The sequence below is a fragment of the Micromys minutus genome, assembly GCF_963924665.1.
Source record: "Micromys minutus genome assembly, chromosome: 21".
NCBI lineage: Eukaryota > Metazoa > Chordata > Mammalia > Rodentia > Muridae > Micromys > Micromys minutus.
The window spans coordinates 29,220,106-29,241,628 of NC_137956.1; the positions used below are offsets into that span (position 1 = coordinate 29,220,106).

General features: G+C 42.1%; 1 protein-coding gene across 1 annotated transcript in view; it reads right to left on the bottom strand.

Annotated features, from left to right (window-relative positions):
• The window catches only part of CLSTN2 (calsyntenin 2), a gene marked incomplete at both ends in the record, with an annotated part of 550,546 nt that overhangs the window by 119,889 nt on the left and 409,134 nt on the right, over positions 1-21,523 (bottom strand). The window contains 2 exons of the mRNA XM_080934098.1: positions 10,857-11,065; positions 11,871-12,066. Coding sequence (XP_080790224.1) covers positions 10,857-11,065; positions 11,871-12,066 — 405 coding nt within the window. The remainder of the gene's footprint in view (positions 1-10,856; positions 11,066-11,870; positions 12,067-21,523) is intronic.

Genomic DNA, 21,523 nt, shown 5'->3' on the forward strand with positions numbered 1-21,523 from the left:
CCTTTGAAGGTGGAATGACCCTTTCACAGGGGTCACCTAAGACCAAGATGATGATTCACTATAATGGAAAAATTATAGCGATGAAGCAGCAACAAAAATCAATTTATGGTTGGGAGTCACCATGATATGGGGAACTGTATTAAAAGGTCTAAGTTTTAGGAAGGTTGAGAACCACCACCCTGTGGACTCTATGAACGTGTCTGAAGCTGTCTTTACCACAGGGAGAGACGCTGCCAAGTAGAAGTACCTTAAACTCATCCCAAGAAATGTTTCTGCAGCACCTGATTGCATTTTGAACAGAAGTATTTCTCTTCCTTCAAAATGACATGACTCTAGAAACTCTTGTCCCTTAAAAGAGGAAGGCTCAGTGCTGACAACTGGCATAACATTAAGCTGACAAAGCGCTATTGATTGTAGCAAAAAAATAAACACACAAACGGAATCTTTGGCTCAATTTGTTGCAGCTCTACTTCCGGAACAAGCCTTAATGAAACTGTCTGGGAGACTAATTTACTTTCTCCACCACCACAACTCCATGCATGTGCAAATGACTTTCAAAGCAAAGAACTTGAAACATTAGGTCACAAATGAGGGTATAATAATGTGACCCACTGTTGCATGGGAGAGAGTTGTTTGGGGAGAAGACATACGTCTAAAAAATGCTTAGAAAGCTCAGAGAGGGAAAAAAAAAAATCAACATCTGTGTGTCTGCTGCAAATGTATCTTTTACTCCACCTATGAGTGAGTTTCTACCTCCTGGCTGCTTACCAGAACCAGGCCACAGTAATCTTAGGTGAGCAGCAGTCTGTTGATCAAAGTCTAAATGACCTTGAAGGTTAACCCTTAAGGGCCAGTCAAAATTTACCTCACATATCAATTAAGTTATTATTGCTTTATGTTTTTAAAAACATAAAATGTAGGTGAGAAGGGTGAAGTCAGCACACGGCTCTTCACCCTTTTGCAGGTGGCATTTCAGTGTGGCCGCCCCTTCTGGAAATGGGCTTGGTGATCTATGGCGGTTACTGTGAAATTGCCCAGACCTTTTCAGAATCAATCCCTCATCTAGAACTTGGTTCCAGGAAATTGTCCAAGGACAACAAGCTGCAGACATGCACAACACGGTTCATCTAAGTGTTGCATCCTAGCAAGTTCCTTGTTGTATCAATTTATTCAGATATTAAACTCCAACTTTACTAATGAACCTTTGAGACAAGGCTGATCTAAGTTGTCAAGGACTCTCATCCCTGCTCCTCCCAGCCCAGAAGGCATTTGTGAGCCTCCCTCACATTTATAGGGTTCAGGTGACAACCCCTATATGTTTAGGGTATGGTGTTGTCAGCCTTTCAGTCACTGTGACCTACGTGTGATAGGAATGATTCAAAAGAGGAAAAGTTCTGTTTGAAGACATGGCTTCGGGGATTTAGTCCATGGTCAGTTGACTCCATTACTTTTGGGCCTGAGATGAGGCAGAATGTTAAGAGCACTGGTTGGCAGAGATGCTTGCCTCATAGTGTTACAGGAAGCAGGGAAAGCCAGGAGAAGGGCTGTGGACATATATACCCTACAAAGGCATTTGCCCAGTGACCTGCTTCTTTCAATCAGGCCTCCTCTCAGTTCCCATGCCCTTCTCCTATCAATGCCATCAGAAAGGTCATCTAAGGATGAGGTCAGCATCTTCCTGGTCCACTATCATCTCTCAGTGTTTGGGTTCACAACCTAGAGACCAAGTCTTAACACTGGAACATTTTGGGTACCTGTTTATATCCTTATCATGACAAGTGTATAGTGTGAGAGTTTAATATAACTGTACTCCATGGAATGACTCCCATAATCAATACTTCAATATTTGACATATTTATACCTCACATAGTTATCTGTACATGTCTGAGAATACTTGAGATCTACAGTCATCAAAATTCAAATTGTAATGCATATAAACCATAGCAACAATGGTTGCCACACTGTCATTAGGTCCCCAATACTGATTCCCTGTATAACTGAATGCTTAGACAGTCTGATGTCTTTCATTTCCCCACCCCCAAATCCCTAGTAAACACCATTATACTCTCTGTTACTATGAGTTCAACTTTCTCCTAGCTTCTTGCATACACAAGATCATATGGTATTTGTTGTTCTCTCTTGCTTATTTCACCAAATGTGATACCCCATAGCTATCCAACTTATTACACTTGAGCCACTTCCCCTCTTCCAAGACTGAATAGTTTTCGGTGTACATGTCTGTACCTCTCTCTCTCTCTCTCTCTCTCTCTCTCTCTCTCTCTCTCTCTCTGTGTGTGTGTGTGTGTGTGTGTGTGTGTGTGTCTTTCATTCTCTTCTCTATTCATCTGTTTACAGACATCTTAGGGTTCTATGTCTTGGCTATTGCAAATTTTGTTGCAATAAATTATGAGCATGCATTGTCACCCCAAGAAAGCCATTTTATTTCCCAGGGAGTGTTAAGAGTTACATAGTAATTCTATTTTTAATTTTTGTTTTCTATAATGGATGGTTGTATAAATGAACATCCCAACCAACCATATAGAAGGCTTTCTGTTCTTCAACCACCTTATAGCATTTGGCTTTTTGATAAAGGCAGTATGACAGTTGAGGGGTGACATCTCATTGAGGTTTTAATTAGTGTTTCATTTCTTGTTGGTGACAATGGATATATTTTCTCATGCCTGCTGGCCATTTTATCTTTGGGAGAAAGTCTATTCAGGTGCTTGGCACTTATTTTCTTAATGAGTTCGATGGATCCTGTGTATGTGTTGCATAACTCATTACTGTGCATACAGATTTTGAATATTCTCTTTATTCTGTAGGCTGATTTCCTGCTTTGCTGATTCCTTTATTACTGAAAAAATATTTTCAGTTAAATGTTTGTTTATTTCTTGCCCTGTTGCCTGTCTTCTTGGTTTGCTAAGAAGTTTGGATATTTTGTCAAATATATTTTCTGCATCTATCAACATGCTCATATGTTATTGTCTTTGATTTGATAAATATGGTATGTTACATCATTTCATTCATGTGTGGTGAATCTTCCTCATATCCCAAAGATAAATTTCACTTGACTGTGGTATATGTATATGTTATATATATGTGTTATTGAATTTAGTATGTGTTATGGTTTGAATGTTAAATGTTTCCAATCAGTCCATGTGTTTTATCACTTTGTTCTTAACTGATGGTTTTATTTGGAAAGCTTACAGAATGTGTAGGAGGTGAGCCTTCGCTGGGGTCACTGGGGGCAAGCCTTAAGGCTTTATAGCCCATCTTCATTTCCTGTTAACCCTCTGCTTCCTGAGTGAGGATACAATATGCGCAGTCAGCCCCCCATTCCTGCCACCATGCCTTACATACCTGGAGCCCCTCCTTGCAGGATGGACTATAGCCCTACAGTGGTTTTAATAAGAATGCCCTCCACCATAGAGTCACAGATTTAAAGGCTTGGTCATTAGGGAGTGGCACTGTTTGAGAAGGATTAGAACAATTAGGAGGTGTGGCTTGTTGGAGGAAGTACATCACATGGGGTAGGCTTTGTGGATTCAAATGCTCAAGCCAGGCCCACTGTCTCATTCTTCTGCTGCCTGCAGTGATCTCTCTTCACAGTTGTAAATCTCTCAGTTAACTCTTCAATACCATGTTAGCCTGTGTGCCACCATGCTTCTTACCATGACAATAAAACCAGCCCAATGAAAAAAAATTTTTAATAGAAGTTGCTGTGGTCATGATGTCTCTTCATAGCAATAGAACAAAAACTTGACTAAGACAATGCCCTGGGAAGAATAAGTGGAAACAAATTATTTCTCCCTTCAATTGCTTATGTCAAGGTATCTTAATCACAGAAGTGAGAAAGTAACTAGGATACAGTTTCATAATGATAAATAGGGACTTTCTATATAGTATGCAAAATGAACTTGACCATGTAGTTCTTAGGCCTTTGGAACTGGTTTGTGGAAGAAACTTGGAACCCTTTGGAGTTCTGGGTTATAAAATCCCTTAAATACTGTAGAAAGAGCTTAATGAAACACTCTGGTAGTGGTGGGCTTAAAGACAATACTGGAAGAAACATAAATAGTAGAGACCTGATTTATAAGGTTTTAGAGGAGAACACAGATTCTTATTGTTGAATTGGGGTCAATTTGTATTATATTTCATCCAAGAATCTGACTTTTTTCTGCTGCTTCATGAGAACTTGTCTGACACTGAAATTAAAGATAATATGTTTGGCAGAGGAAAGACATGTGAGCAAGCTTAGACTTCCAGGCAAGGAGAGAGGCAACGAGGCATCTGTAACTAGCTGTCAAGGAAATCAGCATCATTAAAGACATGTAACCAGCTGCCCCATCTTCTCCACCAAGGTAAATCATGCTTGAACTGTGAGCCAGAATAAACTTTCTCCTGAAAGTCACTTTTGTCAGAACATTTGGTCACCACAGTAAAAGTAACTAAGGTATTATGCTAGTATTTTGTTGAGGACTAATTTTTGCTTCTAAGTTCCTGTGGGTATTGGTCCATCCTTGTTTTTAATGCAGTATTCTTATCTGATTTTAGCATAGAGTTAATGTCAGCCTTTAAAAATAGTTAGGAAGAACTTTCTTATCTCTAATTTTTTAAGGAGAGTTTGAGAACTGGTTCTAGTTAGTCTTTAAATATTTGGTAGATGGTTGGGAAGCTATCAAGTCCTGGGCATCAATGCATATAAGACCACATTTTATTTCTGATTTAATCTCCTTGCTCACTTTACTTACCTAGCCTTGTTAGAGTATATGACCCTAAGAAGGAATTCATTTCTTATAGGTCAGTTAGTTGGTAGGACGTAGTTCTGTTTGGCACCATCTTACTTTCCTTCATATTTCTGCAGTATCTGTTTTCCTGTTTCCTTTCCATCACTCTACTGTAGTTGAAGGCTTGTCAGTTTTATCTTTGCAGAATATCCTTCACTGATTTATTTCCTATTGTTTATCTATTTTTTCTCACTTATTCTGTATTGATCATGGTTAACCAAACTTCCTGTCAATGTTTTACATTTTTTGTTCTTTTTAGATTTCCATAAGGTTCAACAGCAAGTGGCTTAAATTCTTTTTTTGTCCTCTTAAAAAAAAAAACAAACGGATTTTTACCATCATAAATTGCCTTCTTAGAACTTCTTTTTCAACACTTTCAGTTTGGATGTGTTACACATCAACTCTTATCTGTCTCCAGACACTCTTCCACGCCCCTTTAGGTAACCCCCTACCCATTGGTTGGTCAGGTGAATGTTACATCATTTCCACTATGTTGTGAACATTCCACCTTTTGCTTTCCTCCTGCTATTATCCCCTAGTTTCATACAGCTGTGGTTGATGTGATTTCATTCTTAAACTTAAAGCTGGTTTTGTGCTGCAATATTATCCATCCCGAATCTGTCTCCTGTGTGCTTTGTATTCTGCTGCTGTTGAGAAAATGTTCTGTGTACATTGAGCATTAAAGTATAATTTAAGTGCAATGTTTTCTCATTGATTTTCTATCGAGATCATCTGTCCATTTCTAAAGGTGGGTATTAAAGACTCCCGCTATTATTGTATTATTGCTAGTTTCTTCCTTCAGATCTGTATTTGCTTTGTATATTTAGATGCTTTAATGCTACATGCATGTGTCTTTTTTTACAATTGTGTTAGCGTATTCATAAATCAATCCTTATCATTAAATATTGATAAGTCTCTTTATCTTCGTCTTCTCTTCAGTCACTCTGTGAAATTTGTTTGTTGAATTTAGTCCATTTATACTTAAAGTGATTATCAGTATATCAGGGCTTAGTATTGTCATTTTGAATTATTTTCCAGATCCTGCTTCTATTCGCTGCTTCATTTTCCTTTCTTTGTGACTTGATAATTTTCTGTAGGAGTGCACTTTTAGTGCTTTCCCTTTTATGCACCTACAAGAGTTTACTTTGGGGTCACTAAGAGTTTACATGAAATGTCTCATAGTTATGCTGGTCTCTTTGAAAACTGACAACTTCTATAAAAGTAAAAGTAAAAGCTCTGTAACTTCTATCTTCAAGTGTGTATTTTGGATATCACAGTTTCCCTGCTTTTGTATTCATTCATGTATGATCTTAGCTATACTCAGTCTTAATACTTTTGTCATTATTATATATTTGTAGGTAATCTACCTACCTCAACAATAGTATTAGAATGCCGTAAATTTGGTATGTGGTTATTATTGCTAATGGCTTTCATATGTTTTGATATTATTAAATAATATCATTTTGCTTCAGTTCAAGGGATGACTTATCATTTCTTGTAAGATGGGTCTAGGGGTAGTGAACACATTGCTTTTGTTCATCCTGGAAAATCATTATATTTCTCATTTGTTGGCAGAGTTTTTTGTTATCATTTTTTTATTGCTTTCAATATAGTACATTATTTTCTCTTGGTCAGTAATATTTTTTACTACTTTGAATTATTTTGTTATATTTTTATCTCTGTGTGTTTTGCCTGCATATATGTATGTACTACATGCATACTTGTATAGAGGCCAGAAGAGGGCATTGGTTCCCCTGGAACTGAAATTATATGTGGGAGGTGAGAATGACTCTTGCAGCCTTCAGTAGCTGCCTGAGCATTTCAAGACAGCTCAACTGCCTTTTCTAGACTTTTGGGAATGACTTCAGAAATAAAATACCTTCACAGTGTGGGTTGAAGAGAAACACTGTGGCACCATATGTAGCATCAAGCGCGTGGTTCTAGGTGTGAAAGGAAGAACATGATATCTTGGATCAGGAATTTGGGGTTTATAATATCAGCAGTTTTTGGTATTGCAATGGATATTGTGGCAGAGGGGCATCTTGGTATCCTCTTGGTAATGGTGCCAATAAGCTGGCACCGCAGGAATACACACAATGACAAGAGTTGGTGTAAGGCCAACTGGGTGTAGGTATGGGTAGAATACTGTACGTGCACACAGCCTCAGGCTGATAAAGTGCACACACCCTGTTATAAAGGTTGGCTTTGTTTACACATTTCATTCATAGAAGCCAGCAGCAGAGGTTAGGTTATACAATTAGATATACAATTGTCTGTATATGTGTACCAGTGGAGCTTAAGCTGTCAGCATGAATGCAGGCAGATGCAAGAACTAGCTACAAATGCAAGCACGGCAATGGTGAAACAATGAGATAGCCCAGCTGGGGCTGGTTGTGTACATTTGTGTAGCTGCAAGGGTTGACTGTGAACACACTGAGCCAATGGTCATCAGTGGCAGGGTGCGTGGTTCCATACACACTTATAGCTAGAGGCATCAGAGCTTACAGTGCACATCTGTATGTCTATGAGGGCCAGCCATAGGAGTGAATATGACTTCGGGGTTTGGCGATGGGATAGAAGGGCTCGGAAGGTGCACACACAGCTACATGAGAGAACCACAGGCACATGTTTAGTTGGGAGTCCTGATAAAAGAAGGAGTTGAGGCTAGCCCATTGGCACCTGGATAAAGGTGAATAATCAGGAATGATTCATGTGAATAATCACAACCACCTATGTTATGGCCAGCTGATGCTGGACACTGGGTACATAGGTCACTTGCTTATGATACACTGGTTGTACTGGTGTCTAGTTGGGTACCCCTGGATGAGCAAGGTTATTTCCTGATGAGAGGAAGAAGAGCCATAGTGGCTCAAACACTTGGAGACTGAGGGAGTGAATAACAATGTGCTCTTTAGTAGTAAAAGAGAATAGGAGCCATGTCTATGTGCTATTCCTGGCTTCCTTTGTGGCTGATGGTGTTGATCCACTACTGTAGACACTGAAGGGGAAGATAACAATGGAAGCTATAGGAGCCATGCAGTCATGACCAATAGGGAGGTAGAGGAGCCCAGTGAAGGCCTCAGGTGTTCTCTGCAGAGCAGGCCACTGGAGACCACGGTAGTTTCTGCCACATGGCTGACACTGAGAGCCCCATGTCATCTAATTTTTCTCTAGCTATTGCCTGACATTCTTGCCTATGTTGGCCTCTCCTGTGATCGAAGTGGGATGCTGAAGCAAGTCACCTGGGCACTGTTTTTGAAAGACTGGAGAAGCCGATTGTTCAGCACGCTACAATTTTCTCTGTAAGAGGAAATTTTTTCCCTGTGCTGGGTACCACCAGTCTGTGGGAAAGGATGATATAGGTAAAATGAAACTGATGCTTTTACCCAAATTTTGTGTAGTTATTCTCAATATGTTTTCATTGTCTTGTGTTTTATGCATGGCTGTATATTTGTTCTTTGTTGGGGGGACAAACTGGGACCCACTTTTTAAAAATCTCCTTGGCAATCTAACTGTTTATGAACCTAAATTCCAATCTGCTCCTTTCAATTATCATTGCGGAAGAGGTTTGTAGTGGCTAAACTCCATGCTCCAGGCATAATAAGAAATATATAATGACCATAGCCTTACTCATCCCTGCTTATCTGGTGAGTATTCCAAAAACAACCCCATCCACAGCTTCACAACCCCACAATGGTTTTGGGTTGATACTGCCAAGGCTTGACAGGGAGGGAGGTCAAGGGTGTATAGGTGCAAGAGGTTGGGTCTGTAGGTATAGATCATTCTGACTCTACCTAACATCTCCCACTCTTCCTTTCTGTCTTCTGTCTCTTCCTTTTCCCCCCATAAACAAAGAGCCTGGCAAGGTGAAAACCTGGAAGCACGCACTTAGCTGTGGAATGAAGAATGTGAAGAACCTGTGACAAAGGGAGGCACCTAACATTCAGCCACACTTTCTATGACCTGATCACATGCAAAGAACTTCAAGGAGCTGAGAAGGTCACTACAGAAGAGAAGGATAAGGGCCCGCTGGGAAGCTCATTAGACTGGGAGCTGCCCAGGTTCTGTCTTCATTACTTGGATAGCTGCTTTTGTAAACGTCTCTGCTGGGGACCTATACTCTCTAGGAGAGTCAACTCTCCTCACCATCTTTACATTGTAAACCAAAGTTGGAGGCAGAGGCCTGGCAAAGGACCATTACTCACTTTTAATGAGACAGCCAGGGAAATAAATTGGCATATGTTAGTGGAATGGCTCATCAAGGTGAGTAATTATCTTCATGACTGGGTCAGTTTACCCTCAGATGGAAGAATTTGCATCTTATCTTTCTTGGGAAGCTCTGGAGAACAAGGAGGTCAATGGAGCTTGGCCACCAATCACAGATGTCTCCACTCAGATGTCTTGCTATTTACCATGTACTTCTCATAGCCCAAATTCCAAAGCTTTTGTGGGGACAGTTCAAACAACTGATGACAAGGGACTAGAAACTCAGGAGAAAAACATAATACTAACTTTTGTATTTTATAGTGTGTGTGTATGTGTGTGTGTGTGTGTGTGTGTGTGTGTGTGAGAGAGAGAGAGAGAGAGAGAGAGAGAGAGAGAGTAATAGTAGTAGTAGTAGTAGTAGTAGTAGTAGTAGTAGTAGTAGTAGTAGTAGTAGTTACAGGCCAGCCTGTAGGCTCGGCTTACTAGAGAAGCTGTGAGGGTCAGGATAGTTCTACATGTACAATTCATCCTCACTTCAGTATCCCCACCTTCTCTTTTCCATGCACAGATCTCCTGCCCTGTACAATTAGGAATAGTGGTGTCCAGGCAGGTAACTCTTAGCCCCATGCCCTTTAGTTTTTTGTCTGAACAGCTGCGAAGATCATATGAGAAGCTATTTGAAGGTGGGGGTGAAGGTATTCCCTTCCTCTATGGACCCTGCTATTGTTCTGAGGATGCAGAAGATTGTATCAGAGCAACCATCCTTTGGATCTCAATATTATGAAGACTTCCTAAAGACTTAGGAGCAAGGGACTAATTTTTTTCCCCTGTAGATGTTGGCTAGAACGATTCTCAAAACTAATTTTTGGTCTAAAGCCAGTTCCCAGCATGCTTTGTACTCTCTCTCTCTCTCTCTCTCTCTCTCTCTCTCTCTCTCTCTCTCTCTCTCTCTCTCTCTCTCTCATCCCCGTCCCTCCCCCTTCCATTTGCTGTATGGTAATTTATATAAGGGAAAGTTTGTATCTCTCTTGAGTTCTATTCCAGCTCCATTCTGAACCCATTGCTAAACCTAACACTTGGTTACAGAACGCTTCAGGGTTTGCAACTTTTTTTTTTTTATATCCTGTGCTACTCAAATGTTATCTGAAATAAAGTGGAGATGCACCATTCACAGTAATAGTGAATGTACTCGGCAAATTGTATTATTTTGTTACAATGAAGTTATAGTCCAAGTGGACTGAGTTGATTAGACCTCTAGCCATGTGTACACTATAATAAGACTCATATTAGTGGCGATGAGAAATATCCAAATGGTTTTATGGGACCATTTTCAGTTCAATTCAAGCTGGAAGGAGGGCCCTTCTATAGTTGAAATTATCTAAGGGAATGTTGGCAGGAGTTTTAAAGATTTCTTAACAAAGTTATGGTTGGAAGGTGCTTTAAAATTCCCAGTTCTGTTAGTATCTCATTTGTCTGGGAGCCGAAAGCAAGTTACTGTGGTGGTTATTAGGGGGGCTCATGTTATAACTAAGATTATTAAAAAACATCCAGATGTGCCCAACGTGATGATGAAGCACACATCTAGATAATCAAGGACACTGCTTTTGTTTTGTATTGAAATCTGCGAGATTATGAGTTCTTCAGACCATATTCATCAAAGTTCCCAGAGATTTCTGGAAGTAGTTTAGACATAAAAAGGTTCTAATTATGTATGAGCCATTAACTTAAGTTCAGAAGTGGGTCATGGTGTCTAGCTAGATAGAGTCTCTAAGGAGGTAGCATTTGGGTGTCCTTCTTGGTCTTGAGAGCAGGGACAGTAAATTTGTTTCCTTGACAGTACTGTGATCTTTGCAGGACACTTACCATTTCTGTCAATGGCAAAAGGCACATCCGTTGTGACAATTTCATAGTTGCAAATCTGGCTGTACTGGGGAGAGCAGTCCTCATCAATGGCTTCTACCTGAAGGATGCTGTCATAGATCTTACCCTCTGTGACGATGGCTTTGTAAGCTGGCTCTTTGAAGGTGGGTGCGAACTCATTGATATCCTTCACCTGGATGTGAACCACAGCCCTGTAGCACCAATCAGAAAGAAGAATGCATGGTAAAGAAGGAATCACACCATGTGTTGTGGGACATGGGTCCAGTCCAAGGTGATGTTGAGTAAAGAGGCCTCGAGGGCTGGGGCAACTGTTACCTGAGTGCTCTGCTTTCCCTCCCTCTGGGTACCAACCGAAGCAACCTGCTCTTGCCTCGATGCTGAACCAATCTTTCTCATTTCCATCATTCCCTCTCCATCGTCTCCCTTTTCCCCATTCCCTTCATCTATCCACTCCTTCCTTTGCTCAGGAAGAAGTCAACTATGTTATGCTCTGAGCCAAACTCCATAAGGCAGAGAACAGTGTTGACTCAGGTGAGAAGTATGTGAAAGAGAGAAACAAAGAACGTTTGAGAAATGCAAGGAAAAGTTTAGACTGGGTCTGAGGAGAGGGGTGGGTTAGGGAATGCTTTCTAGAGGACACAATGCTTGCACTCAGTACTGGGGGTGTCCTAAAAGTCTCTTCCAGAGAAGAAAAGCAGGTACAGTATTCCTAGGGTAGAAATCAGCTTGTGTGGGTGCTCATTATCACCTCTGCCACATCTGGGTCTTTTTTGAATATGACTAGTTATAACATGAGTATCTCTCCCCCCAATCATCACCACCATAACCTACTTCCCAATCCTAGGCAAAGGGATGCTAATAGAACTGGGAGTTTTAAACCATCTTCCAAGCATACCAATGGTGTGAGCTGTAGGTAGATGTACTTAAAGAACAGTTTGCAAACAGAAGAAATGGGAGTGGATGGCCCGGGGTGAAAGTGGGAGGCAGGGAGCTCACTTGTGTGACTTCTTCCAGGCGGCCTCCCGAGGTCCTGCACCACAGTCATAGGCCTGGATGATGAATGTGTACTCCTTCTGTAGCTCACAGTCGATGGGACTCTTGGCACGGAGCCGGCCCTCTCCAGATGTCTTATTGAGCACCACAGCCTCAAAGGGCAGCTCCTGTCCATGGATCTTGAATGCACAGATTTCCCCTGCAGAAGGATAAAGCAGTGAGGGTGAGTGCTGGAAGTCTCTGGGCTAAAGATAGTGCCTCTGTAGAGCCTGATCCACAAGGCCAAAACTTTTACATAATTTCCTCTTTACACTCACAGTGCTCAACTAGAGTTGGCCTTTGGACTTCAGGCTTACATCCTCACTTTCTAAAGAGGAAAATGGAAGTGTCTCATGCATACAGATGTCATCCAGAAGGTGTTTGGGTTGTCTATATATGGGTGATGATTTCCCCAAGTTTCTTAGTCTGCCTGACATACTTCCCCTTGTCTTTTGCCCAGTCTGGGATTAAGGAACTTGCTGACAATCATAAACAAAGTACCATTGATGGAAAGACTCAAAGGCCAAAGCTTTGCCCTGTCTATGGTCTTGGGATGACATTTTCAGTGCTTAAGAGTATGTTGCATGGGCTGGCCACATTGGCATCACCAGGAGATTCTTAGAAACAGAGACCCAGGTCCTGCCAGACCTGTGCCAGACTCTTCATTCATTTTGACTTTGTTTCCATCACCTTGGTCTATAAAGAGCACACTGTTGTAGCCGAACCTCCCTTGCCTCCCCCAGCCTCCATTATGTCTCTTTACCCACCCCCCACTCACAGTGGGGGCAGGCAATTTTCTCTTTTGAAACAGTGGGAGTGAATCTCTGTGAGTTCAAGATTCCCCATGGAGCTTGAACAGCTAACTTCTTAAAGAGCAGAACATGTTGTGAAATTAATGCATTTTGCCCCTTTCTGCTGGGTTAATGTTTATTATAACTGTTTCTCTGCATTAAAATTATGAGGCCTCAAGAATCTTCTTTTTTCCCCTCTACTCATGAATATTTATTTCTTGAACTCTGACTGTAGAGCAAGTCCTATAATAAACGTTTTTAAATGTGCTGAATATTTGAGACATGTCTTCTTGTGGTACTGAGTGCACTTGTAGACTTCAGGCAATGATGCTCAGCTGGGGCCGCTTATAGTACAGAGGGGTATGCTAGCTCTCTGAGATGGGAAGGAAAGCTAATCTGTAGGCTACTGAAGAATGGAGTCAAGATATCTGGGTTCAAATTCCAAGCGTGTTGTAAACGGAATAATAGGTTTTAAGTTAAGTGACAGTGCTTTTCTGGGTTTTAGGTGTGTCATTGCTAAGGTGGTCCAGGGAATGAAGTTATAGAGGGAGACATCTACTCTGAGATGCCTCATCCTTGGTCTGATGTTGCTATACTGCCTGGACCAGGGAGAGGTATGTGACTTCCTAGGAGAATTTGCTCTCAGGGAGACAGAGGTACAGACTTGTTTCTCCCTAGCCCAGATCCTGTCCAGCTGCTGATAGGAGCTGGCAATTGGAGGCAAAGGAATAATGGGATTGATTGCATGTCTGCTTTGGGCGATGATCTTTGCTTCCAGGCAATCTTATCTGACCTTCATAGCAAATATACAACGTGGCTGTTCTATATAAGCTCATACAAACCATTGTTCTTTTGTCCTTGAGACTGGGCCCTATTATTTAGTCCAGAACATTCTGGACCTCACAATCTTCTGACCTTGGCCTCTTAAATGCCAAGATTAGAGGCCTTCATGACTCAAACTTATAAAAATTATAAAAAGGAGGAGGAGGCAGGAGAAGAGGAGGAGGAAGATTATAAACTCATTTGCTCAATGTCATTGAGGTAAACTTGGGCATTAATCTCAGATATAGCTGACTTGTAAGCCCCCGTGTTTTAATCTACCACTGTATCCCCAAAGAGTCCTAAGATGTCTAAAGAGTCCCCCCCCCCCGGAATGCCTCTGGGCATGATTCATATTCAGACTCAAATTCAAGTGTGGCTATGCTGAGTCCCTCACTTCCATATAGGAAGCATGTCCCAATCTCTTAAAACAATGTTTTCTAAGATGTTTAATCAATACCAATCTTACCTGTGGGCTTTTGCTTTTCTTATTATTTCTTTTATCTTCGATTTCATTATGAACATTCTACTTTCACTACCTCCCTTCCAGGTTGTTTCTCAAATATAGACATACTGCAGTGAATTAAATGGGTTGTGGGCCAAGTTCTAACATGACCTCAGGCTCCAGTTTGCAGCCACTGCCCAAGGTTTTTGCTGGGCATCTCAGCATTGCCCATTTTGACAAAGGTAGCTCTGTAGCTTTTAGGGCAGAAGAATAGGTTTTAGCTGACCTTTGAGATTAATTTGTGGTCCAAATCAGCAAGTGTGCCCTGAGACTTTTTATCCCACGATCAGTACCTCTGTGACACTGTGTATTCAAACTGGTTCTGGAGGATTCTCTGGAGTGCCCAACCACCAGCCTTACCATCATTATAAGGCTAATCAGACCATTTCATTCTGAAGAACCAAGTTAAACCTAAAATAGATGAGGGTAATTGTCTGCTGGAAATGTTTGAGCACAGCCAAAGTAGTTCACAAGACTCAGCAGTCCTTAAGAAGCAAAGGGGGAGGAAAAGGACACAGAGGAGACCCAGGGCAAGACAAGAAGACTAAACTATTGGGTCACATAGTTCCATCTTGCCCAGTTCACTGTAATTCAGTGGAACTAGCATTTTAGAGGGCTAACTATTATGGTTTGAATATGATGTGAGGCCCACCCAAAGACTCATTCATTGTAAGTTGGATTCCATATGCAGCAAAGGTCAGCGGTGTGACCTCGGGAGGGTGGCTGAATTATGAAGGCACTAACCTGGTGGCTGGACTGATAATCCATTGATGAATTCCTAACTGAACGGCTATAAAAAGCCAGAGTCCAGCTGTCCAAAGTGGGTCAGTGGAAGCGTACTTGTGAAGGACTGAGCTTGTCCCTGCCTCTCCTTTCCCTCTTGTTCTCCTTACTGGCCCCATGAGGTGGCAGCTTTGTTCTGTCACGTGCCCCCACCATCACTCTCAGCCTCACCTCAGACGTAAGGCAATAGGGACAAAGGGTACACACTACCCCACCTCAGGTTCAGGGCAACAGGACCAAGGATCCATATGTTAAGACCCCTAATACCGCAATTCATAAAAACCCATATTTTTCAGGTATGATTTTTTTTTCAGGTACTTTTTCCCCAAAGTAACAGAAAGCTGATGACTACATCAAAACTGGAAACTGCACTACCCTGGAAACACAAGGATAAATGACCTAGGTACCTTAAAACATGACACTCTGGTGTCATCAGACATGCCTTAAGTTTTAGGAAAGACTACTTACAAACAGGACCAGTTCAGGGACCGCTTGGTGTTCACCAACTCAGACTGAAACAGAATTTGGTCTCTTTCGAACATACCTTAGAACTCATGACTCACTAATTACTGGGTATAATAAACAGGTGTGCTCCTATTGCCCCCATTCACACAGGATCTATTTATTAGGGACTAAGTGCTGGGCATCAGTGATGAGAAGAACCAGCCCCAGCTATGGTGCACACACTACTACTTGCTGTCGAGAGACATAAGTAGTCAGAGAGCCGTATCCCTAGAGGAGTAACAGGAAGGGCCACATACACGTTGAAGAAGAGATACAAAGTTCAGATCTGGAGGGGTATGCATTATGTGTTTGCCTCAGGGTGTGAAGGCTTTGCAGAGGTTGAAGGAGGAGAGAAAGGAGACACCCAGGCCATCAGAACAACATCTTGTTTCAGGCAGAGGAGACAAATATACCTTGGGGAGGGTGAGGGTGAGTCCAACATTTCAGGGTCCAGTGTGGCGGGAATTGAAACTGCTAGAGTACGACCAGCTTCTTGGGTGTGTGATGTGAGAGTCACATAGGGCCTTGTGGTCAGAAAGCCACTGAGCTACAGTTAAATAGTTTAAAAGTGGCATAGCTAGCCTTGGAGAAGGCTGTCCTAAGGACCTGAGTTTGAATCCCTGGCATCCATGTTAAAAGACAGACATGTCTATTCATACCTGATAGCACAGCATTGAGGAATGGAGACAGATTAGAGCTTCTGGCATTACCTTATCTCCAGGTAATAAACAGAGAGTGATCAAGAAACTCTCTATGTGTTCTAGCTTCCATATGCTCATACACAGGCACATGGGGTACATGCACCACACACACACACACACACACACACACACACACACACACACACACACACACACATTACACATGCAAACTGGTGCTTTTCAACAGAGAAAGGCTTTACTTTTTTACAGTTAGAACTTTATCAAACAGAAGATATTACTGTGAGTTGAAAGAATGAAAGAGGGATGGAGGTTTGGAATAAAGATGCTCAAACCAGCTCTCAGCATCAGTACCTGATACGCTGGGTCACCTTGGTCTAGAGTTTGTTGCTAAAGGTTTTCTGTGGGAGGACGAGGCACTTAAAAGAAAAATCACATCAGATTGAATGGTTTCCAGATAACATTGCCATCCAATCCTGCTCTTTTTGTGGGGGAGCTGACATGGCAAAAACTGTGTATATGACACACACAGGTTAGTGTGTGCACTGGGTAGGCAGCCACCTGAGTGGGGACTTGAGGTAAGAGCCAGGTGACTTTGTGGCTTTTAGTGTCCCATGAGAAAGGTGGGAGTGCAGCTAACCGCCCTGGCAGAGCAGGTGTGGTGTCTGGGAAAGTGTGGGGAGAGAAGTTGAGAGCTAAGCAGGGGCTTTCCAGAGCATCGTATCTTACACAGTGACGGACAGCACACTGGATCCATCCACATTTGCATGTGCACTCCTGTAAACAGCCTCTGAGAAAGAGAGATGGGGATGTTTGTTGGCGGTATTCAGATTTGAGCTCCTGGCTTTTGAGGACTGCTGTCTGCTGTGGTTAAATGAATGGGACCTTTTGACACCTGGTGAGGAAAGGTTTCCAGTTTTAAAAGATCCCATTTAACGGGATACAAGAGAGTTCTTAAATGACCAGTGTAGAGTGCCACATGATCATATATGATAAAAATTCAAAGTACAGGACAGATTGATGGTTTTTATTCTAAAAGTGTGCATGGACTGAGAGAGAGGGATTCTCTAAATTCTTTTCAGGGACCCAACCCTCAAAATGACCACATTAGAAGGAAATACTTTTGGGAATCAACTGCTCTAGTTGTGTCTTTAGCTCTTGCATAATATACTGGGAGAAATGTCTGTAAACGGATCACTGGCTTTGCCCTTAGGGCTGGGATTAGTGCCTTTATAGATAAGCTCCAGGGAGATCTCCTGCCTCTTCTGCTGTGGGAATTTACAGTGAGAAGATGCCACTTAAGAAGCAATAGTCCCTCAGCAGAAAGTGAGTCTTCCAACATTTTGAGTTTAGACTCTTCAACCTCCATAGGTGGGGAAATACATTTCTGCCATTTTATAAATTCCAGTCCATGGTATTTTTGTTGTAACTCTGCAAGGACCAAGACATGTTGTATGATGTGTGTATCAATTTAATTTCACTTTCTGTATTTATCTCTTAAGACGCAACTATAGGATTTCAGATGTATGCCAGAATGTCTGCAATTACCAGAAAAGATTATTAAGGCACTCCTTCATTTTCTCACTGCATAATGTTTTTTTATTATTATTATTTCTTTCTTCACATATTCTAGCCTACATAATATTCTAGCCTAACAATGCACATGAAAGGCGGAACCAGATTTGAGGTTCTAGATGCTTCTATTAAGCTAGATTTTAGAGAGATCGCAAAAAAAAAAAAAAAAAAAAAAAAAAAAAAAAAAACATGCTTTGGAAGATATATTTGTCAAATCATGTTACTTCTGCCAATATGCAATGAGTTTATTGTTGCTATTTTAAATAAATGAGTACACATTTGAAAGTGTCTCCAATTTTGTTTCTAATTGAATAAATACTCATGGCTAACCCACACAAAGAAAAGCACTTGAGGCCCCCTTAGTAGGGAGTGTTTGTGAAGATAAAGAGGTAATGAGAACAAGATTCGTAGCAACTGCCTCTCTTGCCATTTGCCAGATGTAGCTGTCACATAGTTCCTGGGCCATATCCTGTTCCTGGTGTGCAACGATGACCCTAAACCCTGCAGAGAACTCACAGACTCAGTTTGTCGAGTCTCACAAGTGGGCCACTGGCAGAAGTCTCCGAGCAGGTTTTATATCTGTGTGGTAGCATGGTGTGATGAGGGCACATCGCTTCTGCCTCCCGTGGATCTAGGGCCAGACAGGCTAGGTTGGAATCTTAGCTCTGTGGCAGATTGTCTTTGTGGTCCTGCACAAGTCACTTCCTCTCTGCTTGCTTACTCATCTCTTATGTGAGGCTCTATTAATAGTGGTTACCTCATAGGCTTGTTGGAGGGTTAAGGGGTTTGATATGTGCAGAGCATTTCATATCTGGCCTGGAGTGAGTGTCACTGAATTGCTCTCTGTGACCTCTGTCATTATATTAAACACAGTAACAGTATTTTGGCCAAATCCCTCTTCCTGCTTGAGGACCAGAGAGTGAACGGTCAGATCATTTAGCCATCAGAGATAATGCCAGTTTATGTCATCAAACAGCCTGGCAAGTTAAAGCATCTGGTGCCAACTGGCTGCAGTTCATACATTTCTTTGCCCCCAGAATGTCACTGGCCAATGTCAATACCTTAGAATTTACATAGTACCAGTACTGTGCCATAGGGGAGCTTAGAGTGGGAGATGGAATGGATGAGTTTAACTAGTTTTACTCCTCGGTGACTAGGTGGGGTGTGCTAAAAGCCTTTTGGGATAAAGTTAGAGGCACTGAATGTTACTGCGAGTAGACTGCTCCCATGTCTCCAAGAGCCATTTCATCCAAATGGCTTACTAACCTCTTGAGAAACTGTACCACACCACAATCATGAAAACAGTTTACCTAGAGTGAACACCTATTCAGGTCCATATGTCTAATAGAGAAAAAGATGGGTCTTGGGAACCACTTCTCCAAGCTGGGGAGGTCCCTCTAGAGTTTGACAGTTCGATGTCAGCTATACGCCCTGTCCTTCCTAGTACCCATATGGCACTTAGACAGCAATAAGCACGTGGTCCGGGGGTTGAGTACCGGCTTTCGAGTACACAGTACACCTCTACCTGAAGTCATTTGCAGTCCCGGTAAGTATAATACAACAGGAAAGGACAAATGCTAATTACATCCTGGGGTAATCACGCTCAGAATATCAAATTAGAGTTGAACTTAGAAATAAATTCACACTCCAACAAATTGACTTTAAGCCCTCCTATTTCAGATTAAAATTTTATAATCACTCAGGAGTAAAAAATTAAGAGAAAAGGTGTTGGGGTTTGTCACTGTGGGTTCCCCTCCGAGATCTAGGAGTGGGGAGCTGTTCAGACAGACCGGGCTCTGAGTTCTTTCTATGTTCTCCCTAGCTCAGTGAACTTGGGTATTGCCTAGGTTCCTTTTCATTTCAGTCAGGGGAGTCCCAGCCATGTCTAAACTTGAAAGTATCACGAGGCTATAATGCCATTCTCAGTGTGCAACTGGGGAAGTATGAAGGTCATTCAGTTCTTTTATTATGATCCCAGTAAATCCTGCCTTCTGGCCTGCAAGCACTTAGATGCATATTGTCACCTTGCCTCAATTCCCAATGGAACCCAGAGCTGGTGGCTGTCTGTCACTGCTTATAGCTTTTCTTCTGCTTAGGACTAAGCAAAGCAAGAGCATATTCTTTAATCTGGGATGTCACTTTCCTAAAGTCTGTGCTGAAACCAACTCCACTCACACCCTCCTCCCTCTTACCCCCCCACCCCCTCACTCTCTTCTCTTTTTGGAAACCTCACATAGCACAGCTATCCATTTCTGAGAAACTGAAGACAAGGCACTTTTCCCTCCTTAGCAGTGTTTGTTGAATGAATAAATGATGCAACAGTTTATATATATGCCAGAGACACATAAAGGTCCCAGAGCCCTGACAGCCATTATTAGGTCAAGCAAAATCTGAGCAGGGGTTGAGTGGTCCTTTGGTCTGCCTCATGACCAGGGCATCTGCTCTGGAAAGGCTTCCAGCATGGAAACCTACCATACAGTCTTAGAACCATCCCTGGGCACAAGAGAATACGGAGGACACAATGAATGGAATGATTTTTAGAGGTCATGACTGCTCACATCTATTGGGTGTTACGTGTGGGTCAGGGGCTTAGGGGTGTGGTGGGGACAGCCTGCATTTCTCTGCATTGGTCTGCCTGGCTGGAGAAAGCGGGGAGGGAAGCTTGGAAGACAGAGAAGTCAGCCCAGTCTCTGCAGACAGAGAAACAAAGGTTTCCTGCAGGGCCCACTGCTAAAGCTCCAACTCTGAAATCATTCCCTGCTGCCTCTCTCTGTCTGTCTGTCTGTCTCCCTCCCTCCCCTCCTCTCAGAATATAGGTGAAGATGAGTCCATCTCTTCTCAAGTACTTCCAGACTTTGTTGCCTTGTGTCATGGCACTATCTCAGAGAGCACTGTGGCTGCAGAAAAGAAGTTTCAGCCTGAATAGCTTAGAACACAAGATCCTGCCTTATGAACATGGGCATGTCTCTATAGCATGTTTCAGGGCTTTGAATCCAAGGCATTGCTGAGGCAGGTAAGCCTAGACTTGAACTCTGGCTATCCACTTGTCGCCATTCAGCCTTCATTACCCTGTCTGTGTAATGGAAATAAAATCGCCATCTTCCTGTCCAAAACTGCATTATTACAACTCTTGTTGGGTTTTTAACCCAGAACTAATGAGTGACAGCGGGTCCCTTCTCCAGTTGACCATGTGCACATTTACTGTCACAGGTGCACTGATTTGAGTGCCTTCCCTAGTGTCCTCAGGGTCGACCAGTAGAGTCAGGTGCCATGGAGCTCACACAATAGAAGAAACCATCAAAGCATGCCAAATGGGATAGTGACTGCATTTGTAATGGCTACATTTTCAGTATCTGCCAAGAGATCTTAAAATCCAACGATCTCAAAAAAGTGTAGTCTCTGGGACAAGCTATGAAACTGGGAAAAGTGGTGCTTCCATTATTAAGTTGGGATGGGATCATGTTGAGTAAGGTTGGGGAGTCTTGCTGTTAAAAAATGGGTTCCATTTGTTCATAGTACATGCTCACCAGTTAAGCCAGATATAAGCAGAGGCTATGGTCCATTCTGTCCCTATCAGTTTGCACTTGCTATCCTAGAAGTGCAATAATAATAATAATAATAAGGGCCTTACTTATTTTTGGATTATCTTTGTACACTTTTGAGTAGTGCCTTCCTTTCACAGGGAGGGAATTGTAGCAGTTGCAGAGGCTCCCAGAAGCCCAGAACTCTGATCTTGCCTTCCAGGAGCTGATAACTGGGTTTTTGAAACAGAAGCTAAACATAAAACCAGACCACTAGAGTTGTTTGGGAGTAAGGAACACCAGGGAGGTCTCAAGATAACAGACTGACAATTACAGAGGAAGACATAGAGTATAGGGAGAGCCTGTTCAGAATTGTGCCAAGAAGTCAAGTCATTAAGAATAGATTTTAATTTATGAGTATGGGTATTTTTCCAGCATGTGAGCTGCACACCATACATGC